General features: G+C 35.9%; 2 protein-coding genes across 3 annotated transcripts in view; one reads left to right on the forward strand and one right to left on the reverse strand.

The window, feature by feature from the left end:
- naa10 (N-alpha-acetyltransferase 10, NatA catalytic subuni) overlaps window positions 1-2180 on the forward strand; it is a 5577-nt gene extending 3397 nt beyond the window's left edge. Inside the window, exons 7-8 of the mRNA XM_051096622.1 lie at window positions 1010-1094; window positions 1804-2180. Of these exons, the coding sequence (XP_050952579.1) occupies window positions 1010-1094; window positions 1804-2007 (289 nt within the window). The 3' untranslated portion in view covers window positions 2008-2180. The remainder of the gene's footprint in view (window positions 1-1009; window positions 1095-1803) is intronic.
- A 5418-nt stretch (window positions 2181-7598) lies between these two features.
- Window positions 7599-16519, reverse strand: lmod3 (leiomodin 3 (fetal)). Of its 2 annotated transcripts, none has more exons than XM_051097429.1 (4): window positions 16132-16519; window positions 14397-14668; window positions 12595-14088; window positions 7599-8462 (listed from the first exon to the last, which is right to left on the reverse strand). In XM_051097429.1, the coding sequence occupies exons 1-4, from the start codon at window positions 16310-16312 to the stop codon at window positions 8415-8417; spliced, it is 1995 nt and encodes a 664-aa protein (XP_050953386.1). In that variant the 5' UTR covers window positions 16313-16519; the 3' UTR covers window positions 7599-8414. The 2 variants fall into 2 exon arrangements, with proteins under 2 accessions (XP_050953386.1, XP_050953385.1); XM_051097428.1 differs by having other exon boundaries at window positions 7603-8462; window positions 12595-14091; window positions 16132-16505.
- Window positions 16520-17814: the final 1295 nt, after the last annotated feature.

Genomic DNA, 17814 nt, shown 5'->3' on the forward strand with positions numbered 1-17814 from the left:
GTATTCGAAAATGCAAGTGCATTTAACCACAGCCGCAATCAATCTTCAGGACAACAAACACAAAGCTCACGTGAAAGTCTGTCAGTGCGTGAGTTTCGTGCATCTAATAGTACTGCATTCCAAACGGCGTTAATGAAAGTGTATCTAAAGTAAAACACGGTGGGTGGAAGCACACACTGTCAAGCAATGTGCACGTGCCTCACGGCGCAAATTCTGTGCAATGAAGCCCGCCACGTCTCTAGCGCGCACACGTGCCATTTGCCAGGAAAATATTTAGAATCGTTGAAGAGAGAATTATGCATCGGAGAATCAGTGTTTTTTTTCCTCCCACCCCTAATGAATATGCATCATGATAAATTGGAAAGACATTAAAGGAATAGTTTACCCAAAAATGAAAATTCTGTCATTTATTCACCTTCACCTTTGTTTTTTCCTGTTGAACACAAAAGAAGATATTTTGAAGAATATGGGTAACCAAACACCTGATGGTCCCCACTGACTTCCGTTGCATGGAAAAAAATACTATGAAAGTCAATGGGGACCATCAAGTTTTTAAAAACTTTTTTCTTTCTTTAACAAAAAAAAAAAAAAAAAAAAAAATCATCTTTTGTGCTCAACAGAAGAAATGAACTTATATAGGGTTGAAACATCTTGAGGGTGAGTAAATGATGATAGGGTGTTTTTTTTATTTTATTTTGGGTGAACTATCCCTTAAAGTGCATTGTGTTCTTTCCTGTACAGTTGAGGTTGAATCTGCAAAATGTTAATTATTTTAGCAAAATAAGAGGGATCATACAAAATGCATGTTATTATTTTATTTAGTACTGACCTGAATAAGATATTTCATATAAAAGATTTTTGTATGATCCCTCTTATTTTGGTAAAATAATTAACATTTTGCAGATTCTGCGAGATGTATGTAAACTTTTGACCTCAACTGTATGTAATGATACTGCATTGTATCACACTAAGTAGTCATACTAAATGTTTTCATGATGCTGTGTTGCAGAATCAGTGAAGTGGAGCCCAAATATTATGCTGATGGAGAAGATGCTTATGCCATGAAAAGGAATCTCACACAGATGGCAGATGAGGTATGTGGGGTCACAATTATATATCATTATGCAATAAAAATGCAACTTCTTCTTTTTTTTTTTTTTTTTACCCTAACTTTCCGAATTATTTCCCTAAATGTTACCTGAACCTCTACACTCACTGAACATGAGTGGGAGAGTAACACAGAAAAAAATTATCTTTTAATCTTCTGGGAAACAAACCACAAATAATCCGTTTCCCTCTTCCTGGATTTTCCCAACGGTTTGATTAGGACTTTAACAGTATCCATGATGGCTGCTGTATCTATGTTGAACTGTGTACTATGCTTGTGCCAACTTGGAGTTTTGAGCCAAGTGGTTTAAAAAATGCCTAATCAAAGATATATATTTTTTATCTTTGATAATAACTGCCCAATTACTGCAGGTAGAAAAGTGTTCGTTCACACATTCACGCATCTAAATTTGGTCAGTGCAATTGAGTTGTTGCACCTTCCACAGATTTTATATTTAAAAATTAGAGAGATCTAAATTTGGATCACCTTTAAAAATTAAAAAAACTACTGGTAGCTCTTTTTTGGGGGGTGGGGGGGTATTCTTCAGATTCAGTGTCACCAATTAGCAAGTGTACTCGCTCAAAAACACATTTAACACATTACACTTACCAGTTTGCTTCCATAGTCAGTTGTGGATGCGGGTAGAGACGTTTACTTAATTACTAGGCAAAACACTAACTTTTCCTGATGTGCAGTTGCAGAAACCAGGTGTTCGTCTGTGGGGCTCAGAGGCGCCACCGTCTCAGGACACATCTGTGACTGGCCTGGTGGAGAAGCTGACGGTGCAGGATGGAGAGAAGGAGGGAGATGGAGACAGCGGAGGAGAGAGTAAAGAAATGAGCGAGGTCAGCGAGGCCACGGAGAGCACAGACGTCAAAGACTCCTCGTCAGACTCTTAACTCACATCTCTGTGTGTTCACACCCATCATATAGGTTTCAAATTGGTTTACAGTGTTTATATGCTCTGATGGTTTTATTTTCAGAATACAGGAAAGTGAACTTGTGAAAGCGGTTCATAACTATGAAATTATTTGTGAGGAGATTTGTCAATAAAATTGAAGAGTAAACATCATTTGTGGTGGTGTCATTATTCTGGCCAAAATTTTTTTTTTTTTTTATTATGGAATTATTATTATTATATTTTATTTTTATTTTTTTACATTTCCGTCATAAAAGTTAAAGGAATAATTCACCTAAAAATTGAAAATTCTGTCGTTAATTACTTACCTTCATGTCATTCCAAATCTGCAAGAATACAAAATTAAAAATAAATTGTTTAAATATGTGTAAAAATATGTTTTGTCAGGACGCTGGCTCCTGTGTCAACAGCATCACAATTATGCGTCGTGGTACTTTCGTCAACGCACAGCAGAGACTAACGCAGATGAAAAGAAACGGTTGAATAAAGTCATTTTTTTTGTTTTTATGGGGCACAAAAAATATTCTTGTAGCTTCAAAAAATTAAGGTTGAACCACTGATGTCATATGGACTATTTTAATGATGCCCTTATTACCTTTCTGGGCCTTGAACATGTCAGTTTCATTGCTGTCTATAGAGGGATTGCACTTACGTCACGATTTGGTCAGTAATGATGTAAACAACAGCATAGATTGCACAGTTAATGCAATTTATTAATTTGTTCTTTTGATTAATTATGTTCTGCTAATTTATGCTGTCTAAACCACGGAAAAATTATGTGGAAGCTGCTAAATCATAGAGTAGGACTTAGTAAGCAGAAAAGGGTGCAATATTATGACAAACTAAAGTTAATAGGTATGTACGAACGATATTAAGATATTAGCCTAATATTTCTTCACCTACCTTCCCAGAAATCATAAGAACAAACAGGAATGTTGTTAAAATTCTTGCCCTGCAAATCCTGGTTCCATTTGGCCAACCACAAACACCTTTTGTTCCTCAGACAGTTTTTGCACTCTTCTCCTTGATTTATCACTTTTGACAGACTATAGTACTCCAAATGTTTTTCTCAGTCCGACCGATTAGTACAGCTCAAAACATGACAATAATTGGCCATTTTCAGCAGCAATAATCAGCAAAATATGTGAATTTCATTCGGTTCAGTGGCTTTGTTTACGTTAGGGATGGGCGATACCTCGTATTTTATTTTCGATCCGATACCGATATTTTCAAGCCAAGTATCATCGATACCAATACCGATACTGATACCTCTAAACTACATTGAGCTTTTAAATTATTTAAAGAATAAAATCAGTAATTATACTTACTTAACATTATATTTGAAAGTCATGTGTTTTAAACATTTCATTTTTTTTTTGTGTATAACACTGTCAGAAAACTAAAATTTTGTATTTTAGCTCTTTACTGGGCAGTAACCTCAAAGGTGCACCTTTCTTTACCCCTAAAAGCCAGGGAGCACACTAGTACCATACAAGTACACACGCATTAAGGGTAGATACGGTGTACCTTGGAGGGTACCTGATGAAAAACAACCATGGTGTTACATAAGTACTAAAATGTATAATAATAATAATAATAATTAGTAGTAGTATTATTAATTATTATTACCATGATGCACAAATTGTTTCTTACAGACAGCAATTACAGGATATAACAACCAATTTGAACTTTAACAACCAGTTTAAATAAATTTACTTACACAAACTAGCCTAGTTAAAATAAATATTTCACATACACTATACTGTTCAAAAGTCTGAGGTCAGTACAACTTTGTAATGTGTCAAGGCTGCACTTATTTGAACAACAACAACAACAAACAGTAAAAACAGCAAGATTGGGAAAATGAACAATTAAAATAACTATTTTCTATTGTAATATATTTTGAAAAATGTAATTTAAAAAGCATCTGTGATCAAAGCTGATTTTTTTACATCATTACTCCACTCTTGAGTGTCACATGATCCTTCAGAAATCATTCTAATATACTTTGCTACTCAAGAAACATTTTTTTAAATAATGCTTTATTATTTCAATGCAATGAGAAGAAGAGGAAGAAATATCATTTCTGATTATTATCAATGTTGAATGAAGCGTCAGCAGCGAACGCTATGTGTGATCGATTGGTTCTGTCTTACAGCATTTGCTTGTATTCCGATGAGCAGGAGAAATAGTTCTGTCCTACACAATATCTCGTTAATAGTCTGTTGTTCCTCTTAGAGGTTTATTTTATGCACCAAACTTCTTGTAAAATAAATAAAATTAATGGTTAAAAATGCACTTTAGAATCGATATTTTTATGTGAGGATCGATCCTTTCGATACAACGTCAGTATCGAAAGTATCGATATTTCAGGATCGATCCGCCCATCCCTAGTTTACGTTCCGTGCCGCCAATATGGCTGATTGATGACGCCTCGTGAAAACACGCTATGCAGGGTCAGAAAGCTCTCGGATTTCAAAATATCTTAATTTGTGTTACAAATTTGAACGCAGGTCTTGCTGGGTTTGGAACAACATGAGGGTGAGTAATTGACAGAATTTTTGTTTTTGGATGAACTATCCCTTTAATGAGAATGAAAGACCCATTTTACTTCTATAATCTGGAGAGCTAGAAAAAATGTGATTGGACAGAAAATGTGTAGTGCAGGAAAAATCATCAATTTTTTCTTTGAAAAAGAATGTTTAAATATCTGTAAAACATTAGTATTATTATGCTAACATAGATAACAGACTAAAACCCGTGACCTTTCTCATTCCGATTTTATAATCCAATCACAGTTTAAGACTCACATGAAGTGACCATATGCACGGATTACTTCCTTGTTTTAGACAAGCCAGCTCAGTCATTTCCGGTCAACTGTACTGTGCCGTCATAGGAGTAATAACCGAACCAAACATCTGACAAGCCCATTTCAAAAATAGAGCTGTGCATTAAATGATTCAGCTAAATTCAAAGTAACAAAACTACAGCAGTAACAAGTTTGTGTTGGTTGAATATAGACTATTTAATAGCTTTTACAGTTCAAGATAAAACTTAAAAGATGTAGTTAATAAATTAAATCTAAAATATTTCAAATTCATATTGAATGCATTAATTCTTATAGCATTAATATTTAACTTATTTAATTTGTAGTGCACTATACAGAAGTATTTAAATAATTCACCCTCATAGGCTTTTTGTGTTTGAACTTATTATTTATATATTATTTATGATTTTCTGCACTTGCTATACTATATACTTAAGTGCGGTAAAAGTGCTAAAATTTGTTATACTAGTAACTTTATAATAAATCGAAAAGCAAGATTTGAAAAAAAAAACAAAACAACAAAACTAGGAAATTTTTGCTGCCATCTTCTGGCTAAGGGTAATTTCATGTCATTTTCATCTTAAAAAGTTGTTTTTGTGAAAAGACATTTTTTCATGTCGTGTTTATGAATGAAAAGTGAATCTTTGAAGCAAATGCACAACTGTAGAGTTGAAAAATAATAAAGGCTTTAAAATATTACACGATTTTAAAAATGTGTTCATGACTATGAAGACAAGTTATTGATTATCACGAATACTATTATAAAATGTCCTTCATGAGAAGCATCTCTAGCTTGCTAACGTTAGATTAAACAGTTGTGACAGCGTTTAGCTGTCAGTATGTAAATGTACAACTAAGTGTCTTAAAATCCCAATTAAATTGGCAAGTTTTCATAAGCAGGCATTGCTGGCTTGGCAGTTAATATATAAGCACACTTTCACACCACATCGATATTAACTGTGGAATAATAGAGATAACTTGTATAAAAAAAAATCTATCTTTAATCAGTCATGGTATGACAATGGAATATTTACTGTTAGTCAGTTGCTTAATGAACATGGTTTGCTTTTGACATACACAGAATTCCTTAAAAAATCTGAAATTCCTGTGAGACCAAAAGACTATGCTGTTATTTTTGATGCAATTCCAAGTAAAGTTGTTTCATTATTACGTAATTCTGTACATTCCATTAATACTGACCAACAACCATTGACTCGTGATATATTTATTGGCGATATTAATATTGTTAAAGATAAATACAGTAATAGATATATTAGAAATCTGTTAAAGAATAATTATGTGCCATGCTCAACAGTCTTTTGGTCATCTAAATATGAAAACACTGAGTGGAAGAAAGTATGGTTGATAACAAGTACATTTTTTGTAAGTAATAAAGTAAAAGAGGTATCTTTTAAGATATTACACAGAATTTACCCCGTTAAAGAATTATTTGAACGGTTCAAATTGGATTTAGAAAATTCTTGTGAGTTTTGTGGTGTTGTTAAAGAGTCTGTGACTCATCTCTTCTTTCAATGTGTATACTCAAAATTATTTTGGGTAGATGTCTCTAACTTCATTTCTAGAATGTTTGGTACATTAATACAAATAGAAATGTATGATGTTGTATTTTGTACAAGATACTATTGATTCTAAAAGTACAATTTCCTTTCTTACTCAACTAATTGTTTTACTTGGAAAATATCACATTCATGTAAAGAAATGGACAAAAGCTAAGCCAAATTGTGAACATTTTATTAAAGAAATTAAACAATATGGTATTACATTGCAAAATATTAGAAACAGAAAAGCTAAAAAGACTTATGAAGCACTGTGTAAATTTAATTTGGTTAGTTACATGTTTTAATTTTAATTTTTTTTTTATCCCTGGCATAGATCCTTTTTGCTCATGTACATGCACTTGTTCTTTTGTGTGTTTCTTTTTTATTTTATTATTATTCTCTCTGTATACCCTTTTTCTACTTCTGTTGTGAGATGTATATATTTGTATTAATATGTACATAATTGCAAAATAAATGTAACTGAAAAAAAACAAACAAACAAAAAAAAGTGTCTTGGTACTCTCCTGGGATTACCAGGCTCTGCATTTAAATTATATGTTGTTAAAAAATATGAAAGTGAATGTTCATGCCGCTATTGTTATTTACGATGTTGCAAATAGTATTTTTCTCAGTTTTCTCAGTCTCAAGAGTCTCCATCTACACATAGCACATATAAAATGAGCTACACCGGAAATGTACGAGCTGGCTTATTATTATGCGGGAGTTCTAAAAAACGCCCCGTGCATATGGTCAATTACCGCGCTTTGCCACGCTTTGTCAGCTACAATATAGTTTCAAACGGCTCTATTCTTCAAAATCTTAGCAAAGCTGCATGATATTGAGACATTTTTAAAACAATCTTCGACTGAATGTGTCCCATAAACTGTTAAAATCAGCCTGACGTAAACAGGGACCTTGTTAAAAATAAACAGGCAAATTTTTTGGGATCCTTCAGAAGGATGTGCAGAGCGACAGATGAGAAGCTTACCCACAGCCGGAGACAGCACAAGGTTTGGCACACTTTTCCTCATTTTTCTCACTTCTGGTGTTTGTGAAGAATAGCATATATCCCACTTCGTCTTTATCACTGTGACTGGGGCCGGCCAAGTTATCGACTAACGTTACTAAATACAGGCCTTGTGAAAAGGTGTTATGTAGTGGGTAGTTGCATAATGTTACTGACAAAGGCTCATTGCTGTAAAACTAATGTCTAAAATATCTTTAAAAATACTTTTTGAGAGGGCGAGGTTTCACTGTGGTCCAGCAGAGGGCAGTAATGTTCTAATTTTGCTCATTTCACTTTGCATAATCATATTAGTGCAGGACATCTTCAGCAATTATCAGGTCATGGCTAAACTTTAACTTCTTAACTGTAGCTTTGGTTAAAATTATTGTAAATTATAGTATGCTCTTTTTTGTTGTTGTTGTTTAATGCATATAAGTTTCCCCCCCACAAATTAGTTTAAGAGCAAGCTTTAATTGGCTGACCCTTGTGTAGGAAGAGAAATGCAACAGAAATATTGGGAAAAAAAGGTTTCTGCATGAATTATCTTAATAACAGTCACTAGAAAAACATAATTAAGAAAAGGTCCAGAGTGACATTTAAACTATCAAGTTTATTAACACGATAAATACATGAACACAAATAAAAGAATGCATTTTTTCATGTGCACTATGTGTAGCCATTCACAGACGTTCACACCATTCAGTGAAGTGGTTAATATGAATAGATGTGCATGTTGAATTTCACAGTTTAGGACCTCATCAAAGTGCCTATCATGTTATGGCCTATTCTTATGTAACAGTTCACTTGTCCAAGGCAGTGAGCTACCTCTCCATTCCCAACCCCCTGGGTCAAATGATTTGAGTACACGCTACTCTCTCCATTAGTTGAGGAGCACCATGGAATTGTTTGGCGACATCAACTGCTCTCTCTCCATGACCTTTCTGATGTTGGCCCTCGCCCTCTGTGCGGTCTTTTTATGAAGTCATGTGTGTGGCTCAGAAGAGACTGGTTTCACTTGACTCAAGGATTTTTGGAAGAGGTACCTGTGAATGTGAAACAGAAGTATAAGCTCTTTTGAAATGATATGAACACTTTGTTCTTGGACTCATTGGATCATTGACAAATTTCTGCTGGCATTACAAAAATCCAAGTTGATAATATATAAAAAAGCGAAAAGTCACACCTCTTTTCAACAAACAGCACAATAAATGTGTAAATCTTTACCTTCAAAAATAAGAACTTGCTAGCACATTTTCAGATTTAATTTATTAATTCAAGAATAGCTCAGTGAAATTCATTGTTACAATTATACTTAAAGCATATATTCTTATAATATATTCTTGTTAATATATTGTCAGCTAGGTGATAATGTGAATGTTCTGTTCATAAATGTGCATGATCACTGACTAACAGTGTGATTTATATGAAAACATTTTTACATTAAAACATAATTCCATTACACTTCAGATTTTTTAAGTATAGTCTGTTTGAGCTGCTCATGCCAGCCATCACTCAAATTCTTGGGGGCCAGGAAAAGAATTTTAATGGTTCACCCATACACTGAGTAATCTATGGAAGTATCATAAAGCAGTGGTTCTCAACAAGTGCATTGTTACCCAAAAAACTGGGTAAAAAAGTTTTTGCAATTCTGTTCTGATAGCATCACATACAGCTGGGGGGGAAACTATGCTAAATGCAAACTAGCATCGCAAAACAAACTGGCTTATCAGATTTTAAAATAAAGTAGAAAGTACTTCTCTTATGTTTAGTTGTTGATGTCAAAGTGCATTCAGTCAAACGAACTATCTTAGCAGTGTATCATTTTATAGAAGCTAATTAAATGCAAAAACTACACAAGGTAAAAGAAAATACTTTGAAAATGGCTAAAAATTATTGAAACAATTTAAAAAATTGTACATTTTCCTAGATTCAGACAATGCCTTATTAATTTTGTAAGGGCCAACGTCCTTGGTCTTTAACCCTGCAACCCGAAAACTCTATTTCTCTATTTTCGTTTCCATTTCTGCTTTAGCACACCTGGCCAGTGATTTTTCAAGTGATCCTGAAGACTTTGGCTGTCAGTAACAATTATTTTGGTAATTGAGTGATCAGGTGATTATTTGGGTGATTAATTTGTCGATTATTCAGGCGATTAATCACGTAATCGGACAATTATTTTGACGATTGATCGGGTAATCAGACTATTACTCTGACGATTAATTGAGTAATTAGATGATTATTCTGGAGATTAATCGAGTAATCGGTCGATTACTCCGATGATTAATCGAGTAATCGGATAATTATATATATTTTTTTGAGGTAATAAAAAATAGACCTAAGCAAACAATATCCCTTAAAATTACTTAAACTACATATATAATAGCAATGAGGCAATAATAATTGGTTCAAGCAAGTAATTGTATGTTTTTATTGAACAAAACTGTGAAAATACATAATGTATTATAAACAATAGACTAATATACATTATGCATTATATCAAATGCCTGCAGAGGGCACCAATGGCCTCAAGATTACACTTTACAGCGTGATCTAATACTTGTTTAATATTGACTCAAGGACATTTAATTCAAATGTCCACTTAATCTTTAATATTTGGCCATTTCTTTAAAACAAAAATTCCACAGCCACTGTAATTTCTTGAATATGTGGACATCTAAATGTGTAAACTCAAAACGAGGGTTTAAATTTTTATTTTGAAATTGCAATTAATAGTTAGCATATTGAGAAAGATATTGATGTAGTCTTCTGCGTTGGCATAGGTTTATAAATTTATAAATCCACAAATTGAATGAAATGGTGCATGTTGGGTTCTTAGATAAATGTTATAATAATAAACCCAAACTCACAGCAATACGCAGAGTTTGAGATGCTCCCCGCATGTAAATGATAACAGTTTGTGTAGAACAGTATTTACTGTAAATGGAGCCGCTCCAACAGGGACTTACGTAACCTACGTGCATGTAGATAATTAAAGCGCACATATTAAACCTGCATTGCATATATTTATTTAAATGAATCATAGCGTTTGTAAATTCACAATAGTATTATGGAACAAGTTGTGATAATCATTTAAAGAATGGTTATACAATTCAGGGTATCCGAACACAGCCACTATGAGCGCCTCCTCTGCCATTTTGTGGTCAAATAAAACAGTTGTCATGCCAGCTTGCTAGTGTGAACAGAAGTTTGCAATGCTTGCCCCGCCTCCGAGTTCTTCTGGTCCACTGCTTTGAAACTGACATTGTTAAGTGGCGCTGCTTGTAAAAGTTGAAATTCTTTTAACTTGACACAGTGTCTTAAAAACACGGCGCTCATTTGAGAGGCACTGGAAAAGATGCAAGGCGCAAGTGTAACAGTCATGCACGTCTGTCAAACGCATTTACATAGAAAAACAATGCTAAAGTAGTGCATTGGAATGGAAAAAACGCATTCTAGTGAATGGCCCCTTAAAAAACGATCTAATAATGCATTTCATGGATTCTCATCTGTGGAATGCGCCGCTTCTGGTATTTTGCCGGTTACTCGACATGGGCAAAATGCAATCAACGATTCTGAATAATCGAGAACTCGAATTGAATTGAGGAATCATGACAGTCCTACTGAAGATCTTTATTAGCTGCTTCAGGTGTGTTCAGGGTTGTAGCTAAACTCTGCATAACAGTGGGTCCCCAGGAGCAGGGCTAAAGACCTATGGCCTGCGTAGTTTATAGTAATGTTAAATTTCATTCATTGAGTTTTAAGGTGGGGTGACCAAACATGGCATTTTTCCCAGACATGTCCTGGGATGCGTTTCCCATACAATGACTAACTTGCTGATTAACCACCATAGCATGATGCATTGTTGTGGAGACGAACTAGTTAGTCACGACTGTTTCCCGAACACGGTCGCATCTCCGTCATTTGATCCACATTTGTTCACCAATATAGGGCCATTGTTAATGACGTCACACATATGTGATGGAGTAATAACTTGATTAACTGATTACAGATCTCTTAAGTTGCTGCTGTATTGAACATGGCACTTGATGACTAAGTTACAATTTTTTGTTCCATGTCATTTTGCCTTATTTTTTTAAAAGATTTACTATGACAGGACAGTTTAGAAGTGACAGGAAGCGAAGTGGGAGAAAGAGACAGGGCGGGATCGGCAAAGGTCCTTGAGTCAGGATTCAAACATGGGAACGCCCGTAGCGCAAAGGCGCTGAGTGTTGGCGCGCTTCCCACAAGTCTATCGGCGCCGACCATTTTGCCTTATTTTTAATGTTTGATTCATCGTGGGTTTCCTCTTACATCATACTCCCAGGTTCCCATTTATGCACATGCATAATAGAGAATGGAGACATAATGGAAGATACAGATTGTACTGCATGTTAGCTTGCTTATTGTGCCCAAAAGCATAATTTATTTAAGCCCATATATCTTACTAACAAGACACTATGCTTCTAACCACAGGTCAAAAGCTGTAGTTCCAACCACATAAGGTTGCGATGCTGTTTGCGAATGTTCGTTTGAACTATAGTTTTGGGAAACACAGAATCGTAGAACTATGTTGGCAATGACTGAACTTGTGACTATAGTTGGCTAATGATGCTTTTGGGAAACGCACCCCTAGCCAGGATTTGTTTTGGCTTTTCCTGGTTTTCTTGTTTTCATACTTGCTGAAGGTAATGATCGAAAAGTAGTTTGACCAATAACATGCAGGCATTATACATAATCGATCAATCGTGGCTCGTGAGAAGTTGGAATGTACAGAGAACGGTCAATGCGAGGTAAATACGTGTACATATTAGATGTGTTCGACTTTGACCGTTCAGTGTTTTACGTCAAAGTAGCCTACCTCGAGAGTGATTCGAAAGCATAAGCATTTGGGTCATCTGCTCTCTATTGCTCTCACGGTACTTTGATGTTATACACGGATTGGTCTGCGCACATAAACAAAGCCAACATAGAAATCTTGGCCAGGACATGTCTGGGAAAAATGGCATGTATGGTCACACTATTTAAGAACTTTTGTACTGTGTTGGCTTTTCACTTGGCTTCTCCAGTTGAGAACCACTGCCCCATTCTTTAAGTCCCAAAACAACATTCCTAGTCGTCCCTCACTGACAATGGCCCTCGCTTACTGCTAATTTGAGAGGCTTCAACATTACATACCGCTTTGAGATAGGCCACGTTGCTCTGTCGAATCTCGTTGAGCAGCTCATCCCGAGGTGTTAGCTCCACTTTAGGTGGCTCTCGCCTTCGAGGAACCGGCTTTAGAGTCTTTATCATATCTTTCAGGTTGGCTCTCTCATCTGCAGGTCCTTCTCTTGCTGTGCTTCTTTGTTTAGGAACACTCCTTAGCTGAACATTAGCACGTCCCTCTTTCCTTTCATCCCTCAGGTTCAATTCCAGAAGCGGATCCCTTCGTTTCGGAGTCTTTTTTAGATGTACTTCTTTTAAGAGGTTCCCTTTGTCTTGAACTTGTTGTGGAGGAGGTTTTTGAGACTTGCGGAGCTGCTGAGGAGGACTCGGTTGTGGTGAAGGTTCAGGGGAATCTTCAGGAGTCTCCTCAACCCCATTCTGGGAACCCTGCAATAGGGACAGTGGTATGTAGCCTCCTAGCATTTCCAACATGCCCGGGGGCAAGTTTAGGGAGTTCTCGTACATCTCCATGACCTTTCTTTGCTCTTTCATCTGCTGGAGCTTCTGCTCCTCCATTCTCTGCTGCCGCTGACGGTCCAAGTTCCTTGTGAGGAGATTGGTGACCACCATCCTAGGCCCTGGGAGTTCAAAGTGGTAGCCCATCTTCAGAAGGGTGTTGTTAGCCTTGAGGAGACGGGACACTTCCATTTCTGCATGGTGTCCTAGCATGTGCCTTTGGTTGTGGAAGCGGAGCTCAGTGAGTGTCTCATTGAACTGGAGGCAACGTATTATCGCAACGATCCCTTTTCCTGTGATGAAATTGGATTCGATATTTAATGTGGTGATGCTTTTGTTCTCCCTGAGCATGTTAGCCAAAGCGAATGCCACATTTTCGTCTGCACCAGTGTTTGCGATGCTAAAGGTCTTAACATGTCTGTTTTTCTTGAGTGCGTTGACATAATCAAGGAGCATTTCTTTGGGAATGTTTTCAATGTTGTTGAGATTGACATCTGTGACAGAAGGGCTGTTTTTGCGGATCTTATCCAAAGTGGTCTCCAAATTGGTTTCATTCCCAGAAGGTCTCGCAGTCTTTTTAGCTAAAGCGCTTCCACCTAGTGCCAGTTTTGGGATCTTCAGCTTGGATATGACTCTTTCCTCTTTCTCGGGAACCCAGTTTTCATATAATGAGGGAGCAGGTTCAGACTGGGTGGAGTCTGCTTTCGTCTCCTCGTTCGCTTTAGGTTCTGTCTCGTTAAGTCCGGATTGTTCAGTCTTTGCTTCAACTTTTGTATCTGCGAATTCTGGAGGTGGCTGTAAAACATCTGAGTTCACCACAGGGCTGGTGGCATCAGGTTCTGTCTTGACAGGCTGGTCTTCCTGAACTTCCATTATCACTTCTTCAATTACTTCATCAACAACAACATCTCCCTCTCCTCCTTCAGCCTCCTCCACGATCTCCTCATAGACATATTCCACCTCATCAACTTTATCTTCTTTTTTTGCTTCAAGCTCCTCTTCGGCTTTCTTCTGATAATGACAAATGGACAGAAGGGTCAAATTTGAAGTGTTGAACAACTTCTAAAGACTACAAATTACGAAACATTTAATCTTGCTCAAGGCCTAAAAATAGAATGTCCCGTTTTAAACCCTGCATGACAGCACAGTTGCTGTTTCAAGGCATTTGTTGTTGTAGTGTTATTGGCCTCCTAGTTGCAGCAGTTATAAATAGTCGAATTTGATGATTAATAATAATATCTCCAAGCACTTTAGCAAAACAGTTTGAGACATGTAATACACTGAATGTAAATGATGCAGACAATAACTAATCTTACCTGACTGGGTAATAGAGTTGTGGGAACTCTCTCTTCCTCCAGCATACGCTTGGACTCTTTCTCCCAGTACAGATATTCCACCAGCGATCTGTGATCAAATGATCCGGTGGGTGGTTTGTCAGTTTGGTCTTTCTGTCTCATTCCCACTGGCACTCTCTCGTCAGGAGCGATTTCTTCCATCTCGCTTTGGAGCTGCTTGAGCTCTTCTGCTGAGAGGCCTGCCAGAATCTCATCCTCATCGATCTCCTCTTCTGACTGAGGCTCGCTGGAATCTGAAATGATAAGATATACACTGTAAAACGATTGTTGAACTAGAAAAGTATATAATAATTTAGATTTTGTCTTCATACACTACCAGTCAAAAGTTTTTGAGCAGTACAATTTTTAATGTTTTAAAGGAATCTCTTCCGCTCACCAAGGCTGCATTTATTTGATCCGAAGTACAGCAAAAACAGTAAAATTTCAAAATATTTGTACTATTTAAAACAACTCTTTTCTATTTGAATGTATTTTAAAACGTTTTTTTTTTTAAATGTTAAAATTTATGTGATTTAAAAGCTGAATTTTTAGCATTATTACTCCAGTCTTCATTGTCACATTCTAATATGCTGATTTGCCGTTTAAGAAGCATTTTTTATTAATAATATTATCAATATTTAAAACAGTTGAGTACTTTTTTTTTTTCATGATACTTTGAATAGAAAGTTCCAAAGATCAGCATTTATCTGAAATTGCTTTAAATTGATCAAAAGTGATGATACAGACATTTATAATATTACAAAAGATTTCTATTTCAGATAAATGCTGTTATTCTGAACTTTCCACTCATCAAAGAAACCTGAAAAAATCCTACTCCGCTTTTTTTCAACATAATAATAAATACTAAGAACATAATAATAATAATAATAATAATAATAATAATAAATGAAAGTTTTTTTGAGCAGCAAATCAGAATATTAGAATGTTTTCCGAAGGATCATGTGACACTGAAGACTGGAGTAATGATGCTGAAAATTCAGCTTTGAAATCACAGAAACAAATTACATTTTAAAATATATTAAAATAGAAAACAGTTATTTTAAATAGTAAAAGTATTTCAGAATTTTACTGTTTTTTGCTGTACTTTGTATCAAATAAATGCAGGCTTGGTGAACTTCTTAAAAAAACATTAAAAATCTTACTGTTCAAAAACTTCTGACTGGTAGTGTAGGTAAACAAATGATTTATTATAATTATTATTAACAAATGTGAGTACATTGTGTTAAACCAATTAAAGTCAGATGTCAGACGCAAATAGCTTTTTATGTATGCTGTTAAGTAGCTGAGTCATTTCTGTGCCACTGGTATCACCAAAACCAGAGCGTTTTCTTAAACACCCTGGCTGATATTATTTAGACAAACAACTGAATAAAAATACACAAACTAGACAGATTTTGTCTGAAAATTGTCAGAACTATTTCTGTTAGAAATCATGTTGTACTGAAGGTCAGTTCAACAGCATGACTGCAGGTGTGATATTTCTTAAATATATTTAACAGTTCCAAAAGTACAGTATGATACGACCACCAGTTTTAGCACTAGTCTACTGGGAGCTAGTTAGAGATGGAGTAGGCTGAGTGTTAAACTCGTTTTCTTCCAGCACCTCAGAGCTTTTTACAAAGATTCCCTATGTTTCTAGGATTAATGGCAACAAAGAGTTTAATATATTAACAACCAACACAAGAGAATGCAATACCTCGGACTGTCGTCTTTTGAGAAGCGTCTCTCTGTCTCATTCCCACCGGCACTCTTTCGTCAGGAGCGATGTCGTCCATCTCGCTCTGGAGCTGTTTAAGCTCCTCTGCCGAGAGGCCTGCCAGAATCTCATCTTCATCGATTTCCTCTGTGTATGACTCCTGATCAGTGTGCTTAGACATGTCCACTTCTGTGTTTTCAAGAACTCAACTACAGCCACTCGTTTCGAAGTGCGGTGAGCGCCGCTCAGAACTCAAGGCCTTATCCCACATGTACGAGCTAAAATAACCTCCATTCAACAGAGGGGGTGGTATTTATGGAGCAAGTGGGGAGATACGGACATAGACTTTTTTCAGCAGCTTGAGTCAGCTGGTCTGTCCCCTGTATTTCAATATGACAGACTTGAGAGAGAGAGAGAGAAGGCTTGGTGGAGAAAAACAGCAGCAGGTGGACATGCCAGTCAAATGGTCCCATTGGCTCAGACCCCAGCGACTTCGGCTACAAACATTTTATCATTCTGAAATTACAAGATGACCACAAGAAAAGAGAACCCCAGCTTGGCCAGTAAAACAGACCTGTTCCACGTGTTTAATAGCTATGTGTCGTCAGCGCTAGAAATATATAGCGATTTGAAACCGTTCTGACCCCTAATCCTCCACAGTTCTATGAGGACAGAAATAAAATCTGTCTGATGTTGAACACAGGCGGGGAAAGCTGGGCGGTCAGGAAAAGCAGGCTGATGTAGGATGGAAAGACTCCACGAACATTAGTGCTGTTTAGTGCTGAGGAAAATTCTTGAGCAAGTGTCGTTTGTACAAAATGTTTGGAAAGCTAAAATGTCTTTCATATTGACATATTGAGAACTTTTAAAAAATAAAAAGTGTTTAGTCACCAAAAAGGTAGTCACCTTTAGATAAAAACATTGCGTTATCACAGTATCCACTTATTTTGTTATATATGACCCTGGACCACAAAACTAGTCATAAGTGTAGATTTTTTTATATTGACATTTATACATCATTTGAAAGCTGAATAAATAAACTTTCCATTGATGTTTGTTAGGGTAGGGTGCAAAAAAAATCAAAATGTTGAGAAAATCGCTTTTAAAGTTGTCCAAATGAAGTTCTTAGCAATGCATATTACTAATCAAAAATTAAGTTTTGATATATTTACAGTAGGAAATTTACAAAATATCTTTATGGAGCATGATCTTTACTTAATATCCTAATGATTTTTGGCATAAAAGAAAAACTGATGATTTTGACCCATACAATGTGTTTTTGGCTACAAATATACCCATGTTACTTATTACTGGTTTTGTGTATAGGTGACATTCGCAATATTTTAAAACTATTAATACTGTATTGTTCCTAACACAGATAAAGACTAGCAAAGACTAAGAGTCTTTAGATTTTATGTTGAATAATGATCAAAGGTTTAACCCTTTAACTGTCACCGTCCCCTCTGTGGGACGTCTAAATTTACTTCACTATATTACAAATAAATACTAATCTTATCATGACAAACTGTACATCGCTGGAAGGGTTTAAGACTCCTAAATAGATATTTTACCATATTTTTGTGTTACAAATGATGTAGGAAAATTAATATGTCAAGAGTGCAACTTAAAAAATCTACATCATAACATGAGTTCTGACCTTTGTCACAAAAGACTTTCTTTGTC

The sequence above is a fragment of the Labeo rohita genome, chromosome 23 (genome assembly GCF_022985175.1).
Source record: "Labeo rohita strain BAU-BD-2019 chromosome 23, IGBB_LRoh.1.0, whole genome shotgun sequence".
Lineage (NCBI taxonomy): Eukaryota > Metazoa > Chordata > Actinopteri > Cypriniformes > Cyprinidae > Labeo > Labeo rohita.

What these genes read in the sequence shown, in the direction of transcription:
- lmod3 (XM_051097428.1), bottom strand. Translation starts at nt 16,312, where the DNA reads ATGTCTAAGCACACTGATCAGGAGTCATACACAGAGGAAATCGATGAA. An exon ending in CAACTCTATTACCCAGTCAG is followed by an intron (nt 14,092 to 14,396) that starts GTAAGATTAGTT and finishes TGTCATTATCAG; the next exon opens with AAGAAAGCCGAAGAGGAGCT. An exon ending in ACGTGGCCTATCTCAAAGCG is followed by an intron (nt 8,463 to 12,594) that starts GTATGTAATGTT and finishes TCACATTCACAG; the next exon opens with GTACCTCTTCCAAAAATCCT.